The 20,222-nt window shown below is 41.7% G+C and overlaps 1 protein-coding gene across 1 annotated transcript; it reads left to right on the top strand.

Annotated features, from left to right (window-relative positions):
• Positions 1 to 16,860: 16,860 nt before the first annotated feature.
• Positions 16,861 to 18,720, top strand: LOC120060680 (thyrotropin-releasing hormone receptor-like). Its single transcript, XM_039010079.1, has 2 exons — positions 16,861 to 17,655; positions 18,307 to 18,720. The coding sequence occupies exons 1-2, from the start codon at positions 16,861 to 16,863 to the stop codon at positions 18,718 to 18,720; spliced, it is 1,209 nt and encodes a 402-aa protein (XP_038866007.1).
• Positions 18,721 to 20,222: the final 1,502 nt, after the last annotated feature.

Raw genomic sequence — 20,222 nt, 5'->3', positions numbered from 1 at the left:
AGCTTATCTTGCTGTCATTATATGTAGTTTAGGGAGACCTCTGCTTTTAATACGTTCACTGCTCCTCTTGAGTTATTGCCGTTATAATAGATTTATTTTAGAATTGGAGAAAACCTTCCTCAGTCTCCCCAGCAGTCAGCTGAGAGAATTTGTTGATTCGATTTGTCCATATTTTCAGATTGAACTGATTCTGCAATATACAAATGAAAAACATGGAATAAAAAATGTAACTTCAAAGTGATACAAGCATGCTTATCCCTGTGTTAAAATACAATTGATGAATTCAGTGCCAACATCCTGCTCTCCATGAGGCAAAGGGCCTGTTGAGAACAGGACAGGGCATCCTGTTACTGAGTCACAGTCATATGACCTTTCTCCTGGTCGTGGAGCACCCCTTTTACCCCCACACTGCCTCGTCTCAACAACACTCATGAAACCATGTTTGTAGGCTTAATGAAGAAATAAATACCATATAACAGATAATCACAAGCGTTTTCACTCAATGTTTTATATTGTGAAAGGTTGATGCTTTTAAAGAATTTGATAAAAATGGCTTTGAGTTCCCTTTTAAAATAAAACTACTTTTTACTCCATGTAAGGAACAGGACCGTTAATTACTTTGTTTCTTACTGCAAGGGAGAACTCCACAATCAACAGACGACTAGGTGACACCTAGCCCCACCAGGTGTCCCTAACACTAAGTGCATTTGAGAAGTTTTTATGGCACAAAAAGGCTATGAAAATACTCATAACAAGGAGCATAAAACAAACTCATTGAAAATCTGTGTCAACAAACTATTTGTCCAATTCAATTAATTAGACTCAGATGAATGTTCAGAGGGCAACTATTGTGACACATAGTCGTGTCATGTGTGGGCCTTCTGAATGTTATTACAAATGAATGAATATAATCATGCTTTAAAATGTGCATAACAATCACTATTATTATTTTAGTCTTTTGGTATTATACTGTTTATTATTTCTGGTCAATGATGGATTAGATCGTGTAAAACTCATTTTCATATGACACCTAAAACTTAAACTCTATCTGAGAGCAAAAACAGTTTCTGTACCTCTGTGATTTATATATATATATTTTTTGTCATACCACAAAAATGCTTCAGCGTTTTTAGCAGCACACTGCTTTCAACTCCCAGAAGGCATCAGAAGGCACTTTTAGTGAGAGTATTATTAGAACGCCTGTTCATCTATTTCTTTATCCAGCCATTTTGTCCGTCTTCTTTTTTCTTCATGTTTACCCCATAATTCAAGACTATGTGTCTAATATTTTATGCTTTGTTGCTGTGAGGCCTGGAACAAAATGTATAATTCATATAATTTCTCTTCACATAAATCTTTGGTTCTGTACCAAAATAAAAGGTTAATAAATGGTATAATATCTTGCCTGTAACTTGATCTCTTGAATCTAATCCAAGCTAGCATAGAAATTGAATGTCATTAATGAAGCATCATGTAAAAGTAAGACCAGCTTTGTCAAATGGGGTGATCATGAGAGACACTAGGTCAAATAGTCCAGCGGATAGGTTAAATAATTGTTCAATAATAATCCAACTTGGTACACTAATACTAGACACCTTAAAGAACATTTGAAAGATTGGAGGCAGTCTGGGAAGCCTGGCCTGGCCTGGCCTTAATATAATTGGCTGCCACTCCAGATTTCCTGTTAGAAGAAAATAGGGTAAAATCATTACAACCAATATAAAAATGTATTTACCCACTAAATAAACCCCACAGATAATAAAGACAAAAAAGTACTCTTAAGACCTTAATAGGGGTCATATTGAGGTCATTTTGACCATAGTCCAGTGGCTAAATTAAAAAATTGTGGATTTTGTGATAGAGCCACCAAATTTCACACACAGCTAGGTCATGTATAAAGAAGTATTTCTGGTTATAGTGCTATATCAGATTTTGTCCATTACCCCCTGGCGGTCATTTCCAAAATTGCCACTGAAACGTAGGCTAAGAACCAAAGATAGGTAGCTGGTTGGATAGATGTCACTAGGGTTGCTCTGCTCTGGTCAGAGAGAAAACAGATGACAGAGATAGTGCCAAAGTTCACATATTTATTAAGGACTTGTGGTTTGACATGGTAAAGTTGGATTTGTGTATGGTTCTGCAACAAAGGAGAGAGATCATAAGCAGGTTGCGTAACATAAAAGGTAAAGGTGATAAGGATGCATTTATTAAACCAATATATCACTAATAACGAAAATAAGGAAATTACATGACATCTTAATGTTAAGGCTTAATGTTAAGATGAGAGGGAGTCAACAGGTGAAATCAACTTGGTTGATCAAGTTCATCGCAGTAGTATGAAGCTCTATCCACTCTGAGGGTTTTTGTAGAGCCGCCAACCAGCTGCATGGGGCTGTATTGGACACGATTCACATGGCCATATCTCCATAAATAATTGGTACTGTCATGACGTTGGCCTGTGGGTAAGGTTTATGACCCCCCCATAAATACCTTTCTCCCTTCCCTCTCTCTCTGACTATACGGAAGGACTCTTGAATAGCCTTTGTTAAACATAGACAGTCGGGGAACATCAAACAAGTGGGGGAAAGGAACCATATTTCGGTAATAGAACCAGTTGAAAATATGCGTTGGTACTTAATGAATATGATGTCAGTTCGGTTGTCATCTGAGACATTATGACTGATGACAGGACGACATAAACTGTATCTGGGAAAGTCTACACATTATAGTTATCAGATTCACATGGAATTGTTGTGCAATTTAAATGCAATTTAAATGAAACTATTTGTGAAAAGATTACATGTAATTTTAGCTTCCAAATGAGAGAATTGGGTTATCATCAGATTAGTGCTCTGCTCAATCAGTGGCCCGCCCCTGTGAAGAGAAATGGGTTATAAACTATGAAACACACCCTTCTCTCCCTCCACTATATAAGCCCTTGACGAAAATATAACCTTCTGCTCCGAGGACGATAGGACGACGGTCCATACGTTGAAAAGGACTAAAATGTCAACTACAGAACTAAGCCAACCTCAGCGTGACCTTTGGTTGCGAATGGTATGAACTTTGAACTCTTATTCACTACAGAAGTGATACCTCCTAGCCGTTGAGTTAGCAGCGGCCGCTGTAAACCTGGGCTAGGAGAGGACAGACAGAGTATCCTGTCTACCACCCAACAACGACACTACGTATCCCGTTCACCACCAGAGACACTCTTCAAAGGACAAAGGACTCTGTTGGGCAACACGGCATTCCATCTACCACCAACCTATTGAAGCGCAGCTCAGATTAAATATTTATTGCATTTTCCTTTTCCAAATGGGCGGTAATTTAGAATGCATAAGACTGTATTTACGATAGCTTCTCCCTTTGTTCCTCAGTCTTCCCGCTCTTTCACTCAAACCCAACCCCCGTTCTTTGTGTTACCAGCTGTCATATCTGCTCCGTCTGCTAGGGACGTTTTCCTTTATGACGTAATTTGTAATCAATGTATGGTTCATTCCGTGTATACAGTGGGGCAAAAAAGTATTTAGTCAGCCACCATTTGTGCAAGTTCTCCCACTTAAAAAGATGAGAGAGGCCTGTAATTTTCATCATAGGTACACTTCAACTATGACAGACAAAATGAGAAAAAAAAATCCAGAAAATCACATTGTAGGATTTTTTATGAATTTATTTGCAAAATATGGTGGAAAATAAGTATTTGGTCAATAACAAAAGTTTTTGTTAACAAAAGCTCTCACACGCTTTTTCAGTTCTTTTCAGTTCTAATTTTCTATAGGATTGAGGTCAAGGCTTTATGATGGCCACTCCAATACCTTGACTTTGTTGTCCTTTAGCCATTTTGCCACAACTTTGGAAGTATGCTTGGAGTCATTGTTCATATTCCATTTGCGACCAAGCTTTAACTTCCTGACTGATGTCTTGAGATGTTGCTTCAATATATCCACATAATTTTCCATCCTCATGATGCCATCTATTTTGTTAACTGCACCAGTCCCTCCTGCAGCAATGCACTCCCAGAGCATGATGCTGCCACCCCCATGCTTCACGGTTGGGATGGTGTTCTTCGGCTCCACCTTTTTCCTCCAAACATAACGATGGTCATTATGGCCAAACAGTTCTATTTTTGTTTCATCAGACCAGAGGACATTTCTCCAAAAAGTACGATCTTTGTCCCCATGTGCAGTTACAAACCGTAGTCTGGATTTTTTTATGGTGGTTTTGGAGCAGTGGCTTCTTTCTTGCTGAGCGGCCTTTCAGGTTATGTCGATATAGGACTCGTTTTACTGTGGATATAGATATTTTTGTACCTGTTTCCTCCAGCATCTTCACAAGGTCCTTTGCTGTTGTTCTGGGATTGATTTGCACTTTTTGCACTAAAGTACGTTCATCTCTGGGAGACAGAACGCATCTCCTTCCTGAGCGGTATGACGGCTGCGTGGTCCCATGGTGTTTATACTTGCATACTATTCTTTGTACAGATGAACGTGGTACTTTCAGGCGTTCGGAAATTGCTCCCAAGGATGAACCAGACTTGTGGAGGTCTACAATTTGTTTTCTGAGGTCTTGGCTGATTTCTTTTGATTTTCCCATGATGTCAAGCAAAGAGGCCCTGAGTTTGAAGGTAGGCCTTGAAATACATCCACAGGTACACCTCCAATTGACTCAAATTATGTCAATTAGCCTATCAGAAGCTTCTAAAGCCATGACATTTTCTGGAATTTTCCAAGCTGTTTAAAGACAGTCAACTTAGTGTTTGTAAACTTCTGACCCACTGGAATTGTGATACAGTGAATTATAAGTTAAATAATCTGTCTGTAAACAATTGTTGGAAAAATTACTTGTGTCATGCACAAAGTAGATGTCCTAACTGACCTGCCTAAACTATAATTTGTTAACAAGAAATTTGTGGAGTAGTTGAAAAACGAGTTTTAATGACTCCAACCTAAGTGTATGTAAACTTCCGACTTCAACTGTATATGTATCCTTTAAAATTTCTGTACAAAAAGGCTGAAAACATGTGCCAACTTACTGTTTTTTGAAAAATGTTTTTGGTGGGTAGTTCCAATAGTTTACATGTAAACACTCAACAAAAATATATATGGGTGTTCCCTGAAGTCTACTGATTGCAGTGATATACAGTATAATATGCTATTCTGTTTTGTGTCAATTTTAAGAAATGCGACAAGAAACCTGCCCTTTACATGTCACTTTAGGTAAAATCCCATAGGAATGCATTATGTCCAGCAGAGAGACAGGTAACCCATTATGATGAGGCCTTTCAGTATTTACACAAAGTGAGTAAACTACTCCATAAAGATGTCTAGCTATAGTGCCATTTCAGATGTAATAACCTAAAATGAACACCAACAAGCTACATAGGTTCTAATTGAACAGGATTCACTTGGCCATATCTCCATAAATAATTTGTATTATACAACGGGTGGTTCTAATCCTGAATGCTGATAGGTTAAAACCGCATTCCATCTGGTGGCTATTCCACAAGTTGCCATCGGCTAAATCTATGACGTTAAAATGCCTATTTACTCTGTTCCATCTGACTGCGCAATCCACTGTTTCATCAACCCAGCCAGGTAATTTCTAAACTTGATCTCCACTATAAAAAGCTTCTAGACATTATCTTACATTTCTTTTAGACTAACATTTAGTTTTCAACAACGAATATTTGTATAAACCTTACTGTCTATCTCTCCGACATTCGCAACATTGTTTCAATATTCAAATTCAATCTCCAGCTGTCCCATAGTAATGAACGTGTCGGGAGTCGGGACGAGACAGACAGGCAGTCAGTCGAAATCATGAATCAGCTGGCATAATTTTTATGGATATATACAAAGAAATGTCAATAGAAAGCAAGTAAAATGAAAAGAAGTGCAGCTAGTTTTCAGTCTTTCCTGCTTCAGTTTGAAGTGATTGTGTTAGCTGTGTTGTTGGCTAACTCCTCTGAACAACAGTGTCCTGACGAGAGAGCACATTTTGTATGCCAGGTGAAATCGCGCCTCATTAGCTCATTGTTATGGATGTATCCAAATAAATGTCAGTAGAAAACAGCGTAAACAAATGCAGCTACTTTGCTGTTTTCTGTCTGCACTGTTTGACGTGACTGTAAGTTAGCTGTAGCTGGCTAGCTAGCAAGCAAGGGATAAGAACGTTGCCAGCCAGCATGGCAATAGAACATTTAGAGCAAATGACTGGGTCGCGTCCATAGATACAGAACAAAAAGACTGAATGACTGGGTCGCGTTTCTGGCAACCGAACTGATAGAACAAACGATCAGCCAGCTTGGGTAACAACCCTAGATTTGTGTCAGGACTATATCTTGTGGAAGGATGAAAGAGTATGAATAAATTTATCAAAATACATTTTTTTATGAAAATATATCAATCATTATTTGAATATGTTGGTAACCCGTTGTATAAAAGTGATAATGCCCACAAAGCTGGTGTTTGGAGAATATAGTGGCACGGTTTGCCGGCCCTCGACTTCATCTCAGGCCGAAAACACCCGTGCCAATATATCCTCCAAACACCGACTTCTCGGGCATTATCACTTATATGATGGCTTAAAATGTTTGAGGCGGTGTGAAGAACACAATAAAATGACCCAAGTATGCCTTATGTATGTGACCTTTAAATGTTATGCAGAAATGTAGTGGAAATGTTCCTTAAAATTATTGTTCTGTAATTTGAATTGGGCATAAATTCATTTGTAAGTGGTATATTAATGATGGCTTAAAATGTTCTAGGTAGCATGGCAAATACAATCAAATGGATCATGTATTTTTTGTTGTTGTTGAAAATACAACTAAAAATGCTGTCAAAATTACAGATTGTTGTTGATATTTTGATCCCTGAATTGAGACGATCAAATTTGAGCATGCTCCTAATGATTTCAAAAGATTGTGTGATATATGTGGATTAGAATGATATATAACATGTACCAAAAGTGTAAGGAATGGTAGAATTAGTATTGTGTCCCATACATCCAATTCAAAAAGGTGGAGTTCTATATTTGGAATGGCTTCATGTCCATGGTTCCAAAATACAGAATATCATATTTCATATCATTGTAATTAGTAGACTTTAGGGTACACCCATTTGACAGTTTTAAGTCTTTAAATGTAAAATACTGAAATGAGGATGAAAGTATGTTCAAGAACCAGTAATGTTGGTTAATTTGTGGCCACTTTTTCACCACTTTTCTACAAAATATTTAAAGGACACATGCAGTATCAGTCAAACTTTTGGACACACCTACTCATTCAACGGTTTTTCTTTATTTCTACTATTTTCTACATTGTAGAATAATATTGAAGTCATCAAAACTATGAAATAATACATATGGAATCATGTAGTAAGCAAAAAAGTGTTAAACAAATCAAAATATATTTTGGATGTTAGATTCATCACGCTCCTTCTTGGTCAAATTGTCCTTAAACAGTCTGGAGGTGTGTTGGGTCATTGTCCTGTTGAAAAACAAATGATAGTCCCACTAAGTGGAAACGAGATGGCATGGCATATCGCTGCAGAATGCTGTGGTAGCCATGCTGATTAAGTGTGCCTTGAATTCTAAATAAATCACTGACAGTGTCACCAGCAAAGCAACCCCACACCATCACACCTCCTCCTCCATGCTTCACAGTGGGAACCACACATGCAGGGATCGTCTGTTCACCTACTCTGCGTCTCACAAAGACACGGCAGTTGGAACCAAAAATCTCAAATTTGGACTCATCAGACCAGAGGACAGATTTCCACAGTTGATGTTGAGATGTGTCTGTTACTTGAACTCTGTGAATCATTTATTTGGGCTGCAATTTCTGAGGCAGGCAACTCTAATGAACATGTCCTCTGCAGCAGAGGGAACTCTGGGTCTTCCTTTCCTGTGGCAGTCCTCATGAGAGTCAGTTTCATCATAGCACTTGATGGTTTTGCGACTGCAATTTAAGAAACTTTCAAAGTTTTAGAACATTTCAGAAAATGTTCCATGTCTTAAAGTAATGATGGACTGTCGTTTCTCTTTACTTATTTGAGATGTTCTTGCCATAATATGACCTGGTCTTACCAAAGAGGGCTATCTTCTGTATACCACCTCTACCTTGTCACAACACAACTGATTGGGTCAAATGCATTAAGAAGGAAAGAAATTCCAAAAATGAACTTTTAACAAGGTACACCTATTAATTGAAATGCATTCCAGGTGACTACCTCATGAAGCTGGTTGAGAGAATGCCAAGAGTGTGCAAAGCTGACATCAAGGCAAAGGGTGTCTACTTTGAAGAATCTCAAATATAAAATATATTTTGACAGGGGCCTCCCGAGTGGTGCAGTGGTCTAAGGCACTGCACACAGTGCTAGCTGTGTCACTAGAGATCCTGGTTCAACCGGGAGACCCATGGGGCGGCTCACAATTGGCCCAGCGTCGTCCGGGTTAGGGGAGGGTTTGGCTGGCAGAGATGTTCTTGTCCCATCGCGCTCTAGCGACTCTAGCGACTCCTGTAACATATATGAGGTGCAATGCATGCTGACACGGTTGCCAGGTGTACGGTGTTTCCTCCGACACATTGGTGCTGCTGGCTTCTGGGTTAAGCGGGCATTGTGTCAAGAAGCAGTGCGACTTGGCTGGGTTGTGTTTCGGAGGACGCACGGCTCCCGACCTTTGCCTCTCCCGAGTCCGTATGGGAGTTGCAGCGATGAGACATGACTGTAACTACCAATTGGATACCATGAAATTAGGGAGAAAAAGGGCTCAAAACAAATGTTACGACATGACTCCATACATATTATTTAATAGTTTTGATGTCTTCACTATTATTCTACAATGTAGAAAATTGTAAAAATAAAGAAAAACCCTTGAATGAGTAGGTGTGTCCAAACTTTTGACTGGTACTGTATATATTACATACTTGGGCCATTTTATTGTGTTCTCCAGACCCCTCAAACATTTTTAGCCATCATTGGTATGTAAGTACCAGTTACTTATGGAGATATGGTATCAGGTTTCAGGTAAGTGCAACTCAAGTGCAGATTGTGTTGAAGTAACAATGTTTATTGCAACAGTCACAGGCAAACGACAAGTCAGGGCAGGTACAGGTAAAGGTACAGGATGGCAGGCAGGCTCAGGGTCAGGGGCAGGCAGAGTGGTCAGGCAGGCGGGCTCAGAGTCAAGACAAGCAAGGGTCAAAACCAGGAGGACGAGAAAAAGAGAGACTGGGAAAAACAGGACCTGTGAAAACGCTGATTGACTTGAACAAACAAGAGGAACTGGCACAGACAGACAGAAAACACAGGTATAAATACCCAGAGGATAAGTGGGGAAGATGGGCGACACATGGAGGGTGGTGCAGACAAGCACAAGGACAGGTGAAACAGATCAGGGCGTGACAGTACCCCCCCTCTCCCCCTCTAAGGACGCCACTTGGCATCCTACCTGGGCACATACCTGGTTGAGCGGGGTGCTGGCGTGGGAACTCGATGAGGCCTGAGTCCAGGATGTCCCTAGCAGAGACCCAGCATCTCTCCTCCAGGCCATAACCTTCCCAGTCAACCAGGTACTGGAATCTCCTGCCCCGAGGTCGAACCTTCAGGAGGCGTCTCACCATGTACGCCGGTCAGCCTTCGATGAGACGAGGAGAGGAGTGGGCCTAAAAACAGGAGACAAGGGGCAGTCAGACATGGTTTTAACTTTAGACACAGAAAAGGTAGGAAAAATACGGAGGGTACGGGGCAACAGAGGGCAAACAGCAGAGGGATTAATGACCTTGGAGAGGGGGGAAAGGTCTCGGCTTCCAGGGTAGAAGCCGCGGCAATATAGCGGCTTGCCAGTGCCTCAGGCTTGACCTTCTTGAATACCGGCCGGTACTGCGGAAGCGGAGTGTCCCAGGCCTTACTGAAGCCCTGCCAGAGGTCCTGGTACTCTGCGGAGCTGGCAGAGAGGTCCGGGGCAATTTCCAAGCCCCCAGGAAGATGTCCCGTGGCAGGCAGAACTGACTTCAGGCAATGAGGGTTGCAGGACGGGCTCCAGCCCATGATGGCACCAGAAGCCAAGTCAATGGAGGGATTGTGTTGCTGGAGCCAAGAGAATCACAATACCACGGGAAACTGCGGAGACTCAACGTTTCGCTGTGGTTCCCCGACACTCGTAGGTTGGTCTGGTGGGTGACACGGCCTATAAAGCGCCCGTCCAGCGCTCTAACACCCATGGGAATGGAGAGGGGTTGAGTGGGGATGGCCAGCTCTGATGCCAGGGTAACGTATATGAGACTCACATCGGCCCCCGAGTCGATGAGTACCTGGAGAGACTTGGACTAGTCGCCCCACCGCAGGATGGCATGAAGAGGGGGACGAGCAAGGAGAGACGAAAAATAATTTTTAAGGCCCACCAAAGTACTCACTCCAACGAATGAGCTAGGTCTCTTGAAGGGACAGGTAGACACATAATGACCGGCAGTACCGCAATACAGACAACTCTGGGTCAGTCTGCGTACCTCGTTCTGCTGGAGACAGCCTAGCCCTGCCGAGCTGCATCGGCTCGGGAAGAGGTGAATTGGCAGTCTCCAGAGGATCTTGGAGGGACTCGGGTAAGCTCAGATCCTCTCGGGGACGTAGACGCCGGGAACTTCCGGAGTTCATCAGATGCAAGGTTGGATCCCTGAGTGAGTGATTGGGACCGCAATTGGACCTGTTCTACCTCCTACGTTCCCATAGCCGACCATCAATCTGGATGGTTAAAGCGATGAGTGAGTCGAGATCCGTTGGTAGATCTCGGGCTGCCAGGTCACCCTTTACCTCCTCTGATAATCTGTGCAGGAACGCGTCGAACAGCGCTTCCGGGTTCCAGGCATCCTCCGCTGCTAGCGTGCAGAACTCCACCGCATAGTCTGCCACACTGAGGGTGTCCTGCCGAAGCTGGAGTAACTTCCGGGCAGCCTCTCTCCCGGACACTGGAGCCTCGCCAAGAATACCTTCAGACTGAGGTAGACGGCGGATTGTTGCTCCCACACCACAGTGGCCCAGGCGAGTGCCTTCCCGGACATCAGCGTAATAATGTACACTATCTTCGAGCTGTCCGAGGGAATGAAGAAGGCTGTAGCTCGAAAACGAGGGATCACTGGGAGAGAAAGGCCCAACAGGTTCTGGAATCTCCATTGTAGCACTCCGGGGGAGGTAAGTGGAGTTCCCAGGAAACGGGGGTGATGGTGCTTCTACCAGCCGGGTTACTGAGGGGCTGGGAGGTTACCGTTGTGGTCGGCTGCCTGGGAAGGCAAACTGCGGAATTCCTCCGGCAATGTGTCGAATACTAAGTCGTGACATTTGGCTACGTCCTGGAACCCTTCCATCAAACCGCAAAGAAATTCCTTGTGTTTACTAATGATGGCTCCTTGGGAGGAGATGGCGTTGCGGAGCTGGTCCAAGTTTACTGGGTCAGTCATGGCCTGTTCATACTATCAGGTTTCAGGTAAGACCCAAATGCAGACTGTGTTGAAGTAACAATGTTTATTGCAACAACAGGGGCATGCAAACGACAGGTCAGGACAGGCAGGGGTCGATAATCCAGAATAGTGGCAAAGGTACAGGACAGCAGGCAGGCTCAGGGGCAGGGGCAGGCAGAGTGGTCAGGCAGGCGGGCTCAGAGTCAGGACAGGCAAGGGTCAAAACCAGGAGGACGAGAAAAAGACAGACCGGGAAAAAACAGGAGCTGAGAAAATGCTGGTTGACATGATTCACATGTTCATATGTCACACCCTGATCTGTTTCACCTGTCCTTGTGCTTGTCTCCACCACCCTCCAGGTGTCTCCTATCTTCCCCACTTATCCCCTGGGTATTTATACCTGTGTTTTCTGTCTGTCTGTGCCAGTTCGTCTTATTTGTTCATGTCCAATACAGCCCCATGCAGCTGGTTGGCGGCTGGTCAAAAGCCCTCAGAGTGGAGCAACATACTACTGACATGAACTTGATCAACCAAGTTGATATCACCTGTTGACTCTCTCTCACTGCCACACACTTTTCACTAAAGCCAAAACAGCGCAAGCCATAGGATAAATGTGCTCTGATGGAAACAATACATGTAGGATAGTCTGTAGCTCGTTAATATCACCTGCTCTGAAATCCACTCAAATAGTATTTACTCACATCACTCAAGAAGATCTAAATGCATATTCTCATGAAACTGAGTGAGATCACATGGTTATGGTTGACATTCAGAGGCAGCTTGGACGTTTCACCTGTAAAACAAGATGAATTTATCATTCATGATTAACAGTGATGATGGCCTCTTTTGAAATTAGATAGGAATAATTTCTGGTTTAAGGGTATTAAAAATATAAACATTGATTAAAGTCAATGTGTGTAGGCATAGGGAGATGTTGCATTTGGATTAAGTGTTTAATGCATATAAAATGTTATTATTCAACAGGCTACGGTGCAAACGTTGATTGAGAAATTACGTCATTTTCATTTTCAAGAAAATAGCACTAAACCACTGAGTATAACAGGTTAAACCTGCAATGACACTATAGCTAGACATCTTTGTTTAGACTTTTACTTACTTTGTGTAAAGTCTGAAAGGTCTCATCATACAAGTATTTTGTTAAAATGGGTTACCTGTTTCTCTGCTGGACATACTGTAATACATTCCTGTGGGATTTTACCTAAAGTAATGTGTACAGGGAAGGTTTCCTGTAATTTTTCTTAAAATTGACTCAAAACAGAATATCATATAATTGAAATCATTAAACTTCAGGGAATACCTATATGACGTTTTAGTATTTACATGTAAACTACTGGAACTAGCCATGTAAACATATACACAAAAAAGTAATTTGGCACGCGTTTTCACCACATTTATACTAAATGTTTAAAGGATACATTACATTTTTAGGCCATTTTATTGTGTTTTCCAGACCCCCTCAAAAATGTTAAGCCATCATTGGGCTGTATGTACCAATTTATTTATGGAGATATGACCAAGTTAATCTAATCCAATATGGCCCCACGCTGCTGGTTGGTGGCCACCAGGGGAGTAATGGACAAAATCTGTGATGGCACTATAGCCAAAAATACCTCTTTAGACACACCCCAGCTGTGTGAAATTTGGTGGCTTTATCACTATCACATTTTATTAAAATTGCCGCCCTGGTTGACTGTTTCTTGCTTCCCAGACAGCCTCCAATCTTTAGAAATGTCCTTAAGGTATCTAGTATTACTGTACCATGTTTGATACTTGTATCATAAAGTGAAACGATCTCAGGTATATTTGTTTCTTTTCCGCTGGACTAAAAGGTCAAAAGTGATCTGCCTGAGCACTGTATTTGTACATTATATAATTTATCAATACAGGGACGCAATGATATTTACATTTGAGTAATTTAGCAGACTTACAGTTAGTGCATTCATCTTAAGATAGCTAGGTGGGACAACCACATATCACAGTCATTGTAAGTACATTTTTCCTCAATAAAGTAGCTATCAGCAAAATCAGAGGTAGAAAGGGCCTACAGCAGGCTCTCCTGGAGGAAGAGCAGCTCCGTCTTGTCAAGGTTGAGCTTAAGGTGTTGGGCCGACATCCAAACTGGGATATCTGCGTGTCACCACGTGGGTGTCAGAAGGGGGAAGTAGAAAAGTAGTTGAGCGTCATCCGCATAGTCATGATAGGAGAGACCATTGAGAGGATATGACGGAGCCGAGTGACTTGGTGTATAGAGAGAAGAGATCTTTGACTGAAGGAAAGCAAATCAGAATTAGCTATAGCATGGACAGCTCTGACCACCCCGTGACATAGTAGGGCTGGAGTAGCCTATTCTGGTACGCTCCAAGTGGCTTATCCAAATAGTTTCAGAGAACGCCAGATTAGGTTGGCTGAGAGCTGAGGGGCTTCATTAACACGATCCTCAGAATACACTGCATCCAACAGTATTAAAGCAGTGGTTAATTAAAGCAGTCTTCCCATAGGCCCAAACCTAATTAGCCAGCCCAACGCAGTAGTACGGACACTGCACCGTTTGAGATGTGAAGTGTGGCTGAATATGAGGGGGATAAGGAGATTAGGAGAGAGAGCGAGCGAGAGAGAGAAAGTGAATGAGTGGGGTGGGGTGGGTGGGTGGGTGGGGGGGCAATACACAACATCAATGATAGCTGGTGCCAATTGTCAAAAAGTAGACATAAAAACAACACTGCTTATTGTCATGATAAAAACAAGTGACATGCTTCCAGCATTTCCACAACCATTGTGTACACAGTTCATAGCTGGGTAATTAAGTCCATATTGTCAATGTTAGTAATAGACAGGGCTGAGCTGAAGTCTCTAATTTTGTTGTGGTAGCTAATTGAAGGGTTTATCATCACGTCGCACAGTCAAAGTCATAGATGTTGATAACGTCCCATAGGACCAAACCTAATCAGATGGTCTCAAGCAGTGGTAAGGACACTGCACAGTTTGAGGTGTGAAGTGTGGCTGAACATGTAGATGGAAGAAAGAGTGTGAGCGAGAGGTGGGGGACCGAGGATGGGGGCGGGGGTTAAGTGTGCTGTGATTTGTATCCACCAAAGTAGCCAACATAAAAATCCCTTTTTACTTTGCCTTACATGGTAAAAACAAGTGACATGCATTCCAGCATTTTCGGACCCATTATGTCAACATACTGGGTCATTAAATCTATGGCCATTGCTGGTACTAGACAAGGCTGAGTTGTAGTCTATTTTTGCTGCAATATGCACTATGTTGTAAAATCAAATCAAATCAAATTTTATTAGTCACATGCGCCGAATGCAACAGATGTAGACCTTACAGTGAAAGAGAGAGAGAGAAAGAAAAATATATATATAGAGAAAGAGAGACACAGAGAGAGAAATAAGTAAATATATATACAGTGGGGAGAACAAGTATTTGAGACACTGCCGATTTTGCAGGTTTTCCTACTTACAAAGCATGTAGAGGTCTGTAATTTTTATCATAGGTACACTTCAACTGTGAGAGACAGAATCTAAAACAAAAATCCAGAAAATCACATTGTATGATTTTTAAGTAATTCATTTGCATTTTATTGCATGACATAAGTATTTGATACATCAGAAAAACAGAACTTAATATTTGGTACAGAAACCTTTGTTTACAATTACAGAGATCATACGCTTCCTGTAGTTCTTGACCAGGTTTGCACACACTGCAGCAGGGATTTTGGCCCACTCCTCCATACAGACCTTCTCCAGGTCCTTCAGGTTTCGGGGCTGTCGCTGGGCAATACGGACTTTCAGCTCCCTCCAAAGATTTTCTATTGGGTTCAGGTCTGGAGACTGGCTAGGCCACTCCAGGACCTTGAGATGCTTCTTACGGAGCCACTCCTTAGTTGCCCTGGCTGTGTGTTTCGGGTCGTTGTCATGCTGGAAGACCTAGCCACGACCCATCTTCAATGCTCTTACTGAGGGAAGGAGGTTGTTGGCCAAGATCTCGCGATACATGGCCCCATCCATCCTCCCCTCAATACGGTGCAGTCGTCCTGTCCCCTTTGCAGAAAAGCATCCCCAAAGAATGATGTTTCCACCTCCATGCTTCACGATTGGGATGGTGTTCTTGTGGTTGTACTCATCCTTCTTCTTCCTTCAAACACGGCGAGTGGAGTTTAGACCAAAAAGCTCTATTTTTGTCTCATCAGACCACATGACCTTCTCCCATTCCTCCTCTGGATCATCCAGATGGTCATTGGCAAACTTCAGACGGGCCTGGACATGCGCTGGCTTGAGCAGGGGGACCTTCCATTTTCTAATAATTGCGCCAACAGTTGTTGCCTTCTCACCAAGCTGCTTGCCTATTGTCCTGTAGCCCATCCCAGCCCTGTGCAGGTCTACAATTTTATCCCTGATGTCCTTACACAGCCCTCTGGTCTTGGCCATTGTGGAGAGGTTGGAGTCTGTTTGATTGAGTGTGTGGACAGGTGTCTTTTATACAGGTAACGAGTTCAAACAAGTGCAGTTAATACAGGTAATGAGTGGAGAACAGGAGGGCTTCTTAAAGAAAAACTAACAGGTCTGTGAGAGCCGGAATTCTTTCTGGCTGGTAGGTGATCAAATACTTATGTCATGCAATAAAATGCAAATGAATTACTTAAAAATCATACAATGTGATTTTATGGATTTTTGTTTTAGATTCCGTCTCTCACAGTTGAAGTGTACCTATGATAAAAATTACAGACCTCTACATGCTTTGTAAGTAGGAAAACCTGCAAAATCGGCAGTGTATCAAATACTTGTTCTCCCCACTGTATATATATAAATATAAGAGAGAGAGAGAGAGAGAGAGAGAGAGAGAGAGAGAGAGAGAGAGAGAGAGAGAGAGAGAGAGAGAGAGAGAGAGAGAGAGAGAGAGAGAGAGAGAGAGAGAGAGAGAGAGAGAGAGAGAGAGAGAGAGAGAGAGAGAGAGAGAGAGAGAGAGCGAGAGAGAGAGAGAGAGAGAGAGAGAGAGAGAGAGAGAGAGAGAGGGGGTTGTTCAGAGAGGGGTACAGCACCACAGAGGGCAACTAGTCATTTTACTATCTCTGTGGATATCAGATGGACTTGAGTTATGAAGCTCAGACCTTTCCTAACCATGGTAAGCTCCTTTTTTTGCAATCATTGTAATTGTTTGATAATAGCTCTTTCATTTCAAATATCTTTGTCATCTAACATGATAAATGACATAGTCATTGACTTATATTTGTATCTCATTTTGAAGGGAAAAAAATTACTTTTATATATTCTGGGCAATCTTAGAATAATTTGTATCTATATTTTTTCAGGATTTTTGTCAACTGTTCCACCTCAAGGCAAATTAAAGCAGAAGAAATGTGCCAACAGTAAAACACCATGGAGAATACTACTGACACCTCTCAAGATGTCTTAAATTTCACACAGAGTGAAGTTCTGACCAATATGCCACAGAACTCCATTGAAGTGCAAGTTATAACAATTGTTCTCGCACTTATAATATGCGGAGTTGGGATAGCGGGGAATATTATGGTGGTGTTGGTTGTGCTGCGTACCAAGCACATGATGACCCCTACTAACTGTTATCTTGTCAGTCTGGCTATTGCGGACCTTGTCGTCCTTTTAGCGGCCGGTTTACCTAATATTTCCGAAGTAGTCGACTCTTGGATATACGGTTACGCTGGGTGCCTTTGTATCACATACCTGCAATATCTGGGTATTAATGTATCATCCTGCTCCATCACAGCCTTCACCATTGAGCGTTACATTGCTATCTGCCACTCCATCAAGGCGCAATTTATTTGCACCGTGTCTCGGGCGAAGAGGATAATTGCCTGTGTGTGGATTTTCACCTCGCTGTACTGCATAATGTGGTTCTTTTTAGTGGACACGAACGAAACCGTCTACGCCGATGGGGTGGTGGTCAGCTGTGGCTACCGTGTCTCAAGAAACCTCTACATGCCAATTTACTTTCTAGACTTTACTTTGTTTTACGTCATCCCTCTCATTGTGGCTACTATACTGTACGGTCTTATCGCAAAGATTTTATTTATGAGCCCCTTGTCAACCAATCTCAACGACAGAAGTGAAGGTTCTATACACCAGGGGCGATCCACCAGCAACGTGAAGGTGTCGGGCAAATCGAACAAGGGTGCAGTGACGTCAAGAAAACAGGTAAGCTACATTTTGTAAATTATTGTGGAAAATAGTAATCAAAGGCTTTTAAATGGACAAAATACTCTGCGAAATGTGTTCAATGTAGTGTGTAGTTTATCTACACAATGCAGGCTAGTGCATAGTTCATCAATGTAGTGTATAGTTTATCTACACAATGCAGGCTAGTGCATAGTTCGTCAATGTAGTGTGGAGGATACAGCAGCAGGCTCATAGTAATGGTTTCAAAGTTCATGACATCCTGTTATTATCACCTTACATTAATTATAGCTTTGTTTAAATCAAATCAAATCAAATGTATTTATAAAGCCCTTCATAGGTGACCAGCAAGGTCAAATAATAATAATCACAGTGGATGTCGAGGATGCAACAGGTCAGCACCTCAGGAGTAAATGTCAGTTGGCTTTTCATAACCGATCATTCAGAGTATCTCTACCGCTCCTGCAGTATTAGACTGTTTTACTCTGCACCAGAAAAAAAAGTTTTGTCTTTACAATTTGAAATGCAGTCCTAAAGGCCCTTTCATCAGTCAAACAAACAACCAGAAACATTTGAGTCAATTATTATGACACTGTAGTAACCTTTACAGTATTATGAAGAACCTGAATATTTTAACAATTTTTTCTAAAAAAAAATCCCCCCATAATTTAGGTTACAAAGATGCTAGCAGTGGTGGTGATTCTTTTCACCTTGCTCTGGATGCCATACCGGACACTGGTGGTGGTCAACTCTTTCATGGACCCACCCTACCTCAACACGTGGTTCTTGCTCTTCTGCCGCATGTGCATCTACGTCAACAGCGCCATCAACCCTATCATCTACAACCTCATGTCTCAGAAGTTCCGGGCCGCCTTCAAAAAGCTTTGCAAGTGCAAGGGCCAAGACCCAGAGAAAGTTACCAAGTACAGTGTGCCGGTGTATTACAGTGTCATGAAAGACTCCTCCCGTGAGAGCCCTGAGCAGACAGACCAGGAGGATGTCAGCAGCTTTGGTAACACTAGTGTTAAGAGGGTCAACTTCACAGATGAGTGTGGGGACACCGGCACTATGTTCAGCATTGCCTGACAGAAGGACAAAATTGAGAGCAGTTCTTTGTGTAAAATTAGGTTTTATAAAGGTGCATCGGGTCACCATTAATGTGATGTACAGTAATTTTGCCATATGTGTCAAAGGTCAGTACTAATGTACTTTTTTCTTGTACATACACTTTGTCATTTACTATTGAAATGTATTGACCATCTGTTATATTTTACATTCTTATAGCAAAGCCCAAACCTGCAGTATATCACCTAATATTTAGGTAGAGAGTTTCTAGTTAAAAACCCATTGTCTGCTTGTTAAAAGACATTCAGTCAACCAAACAATCAAACATATTTGCTGTAGAACTCATGAGGGTTGGAGACTATCCTGGTATTAATCTTTGCATTTTAATCAGAAACTCATTCAAACTTAGAGCAGCAGGTGGATGGACTAGTTAGTCAATCAATAACAATAATTCATCAATTAAGATCCAGGTAGAAACAGAAACAACAGGACTGCAGCCTCTGAGTTGTGGACTCCTGTCATTTACAAGAACTAAAGACTTGAATGTCAGCTTGAATGTCACATGACTAATATCATCAAAACACCTTCATGCAGATTGTGGGTTCGTTGGTTTGTTTGATATTTTCTTGATGGCCTCTTGAAACCTCTGAAACTATTGCGCTCATCACACTGTACAGTATCTGTTTTGGTCTATGTACGTTGAAGCATGTAAATCCTGTTGTGAAAGTGTGGAAGATGGAATGTTTTGTTAATATATTGCATATAGCTTTTTTACATTTTCAAATGCAGCACTTTCTCATACCGGTTGTAACAATGTCCATAACAGTCATGGCTTTTTGGGGACTTGATTTTTGTGATTAATTTGAGCAATTCATTGAATTAAAGGTGACCAACCATCATGCTTTTGTCCAATATTTGTAGAAGAGCGAGTAGGAAAGTTATTTGCCATAAAGTTAAGTAATGGAAACTGGGAGGCAACTGGCCTGATTATTTATACAATCTGAAACTCAAACATTCAAAAACTGTATGGAGTGCAGTAGAAATATCCAGCTTTACATTGGCATGTACATCAAATTGTTTTCAAAACATCCCATTTGATTACTAGTTCCATACACTGCCTGTCAGTTTGAGATCCTGTAGGAAATTAACACAAGTCAAGTTTGACATCCATCAATTTCAGCACCACCCCAGTGAACAGCGCCAACAACACACTGCTCAAATCTTTGGCTGCAATCACTGAAATTTAGGCTATTTCAGGCCTATAAAAATGTATTATATTGTTGTTGTTTTTCTCTACTGTCTTTTAGTTATTTCCCTCTATAATTTGTGCTTGTTTGATTTCCCACCAAGATGTTAAAACGTCTTTTATAGATCTGCATTCAAATTGGCCCATTTGGAAGAAAAACTATATTTAGAGGCTTAGACAAACATTCTATTCAAGACTTTTTCAAATTCCAGTTTATTAATTTCCCTCTAACATTTTCCTTGAAAGCATACATTTATCAGCTAAACATTTCCTTTCA

The sequence above is a fragment of the Salvelinus namaycush genome, chromosome 16 (genome assembly GCF_016432855.1).
Source record: "Salvelinus namaycush isolate Seneca chromosome 16, SaNama_1.0, whole genome shotgun sequence".
NCBI classification, from domain to species: Eukaryota; Metazoa; Chordata; class Actinopteri; order Salmoniformes; family Salmonidae; genus Salvelinus; species Salvelinus namaycush.
The sequence above is the reverse complement of the archived record's forward strand: the minus strand, read 5'-3'. Positions and strand labels throughout refer to the sequence as shown.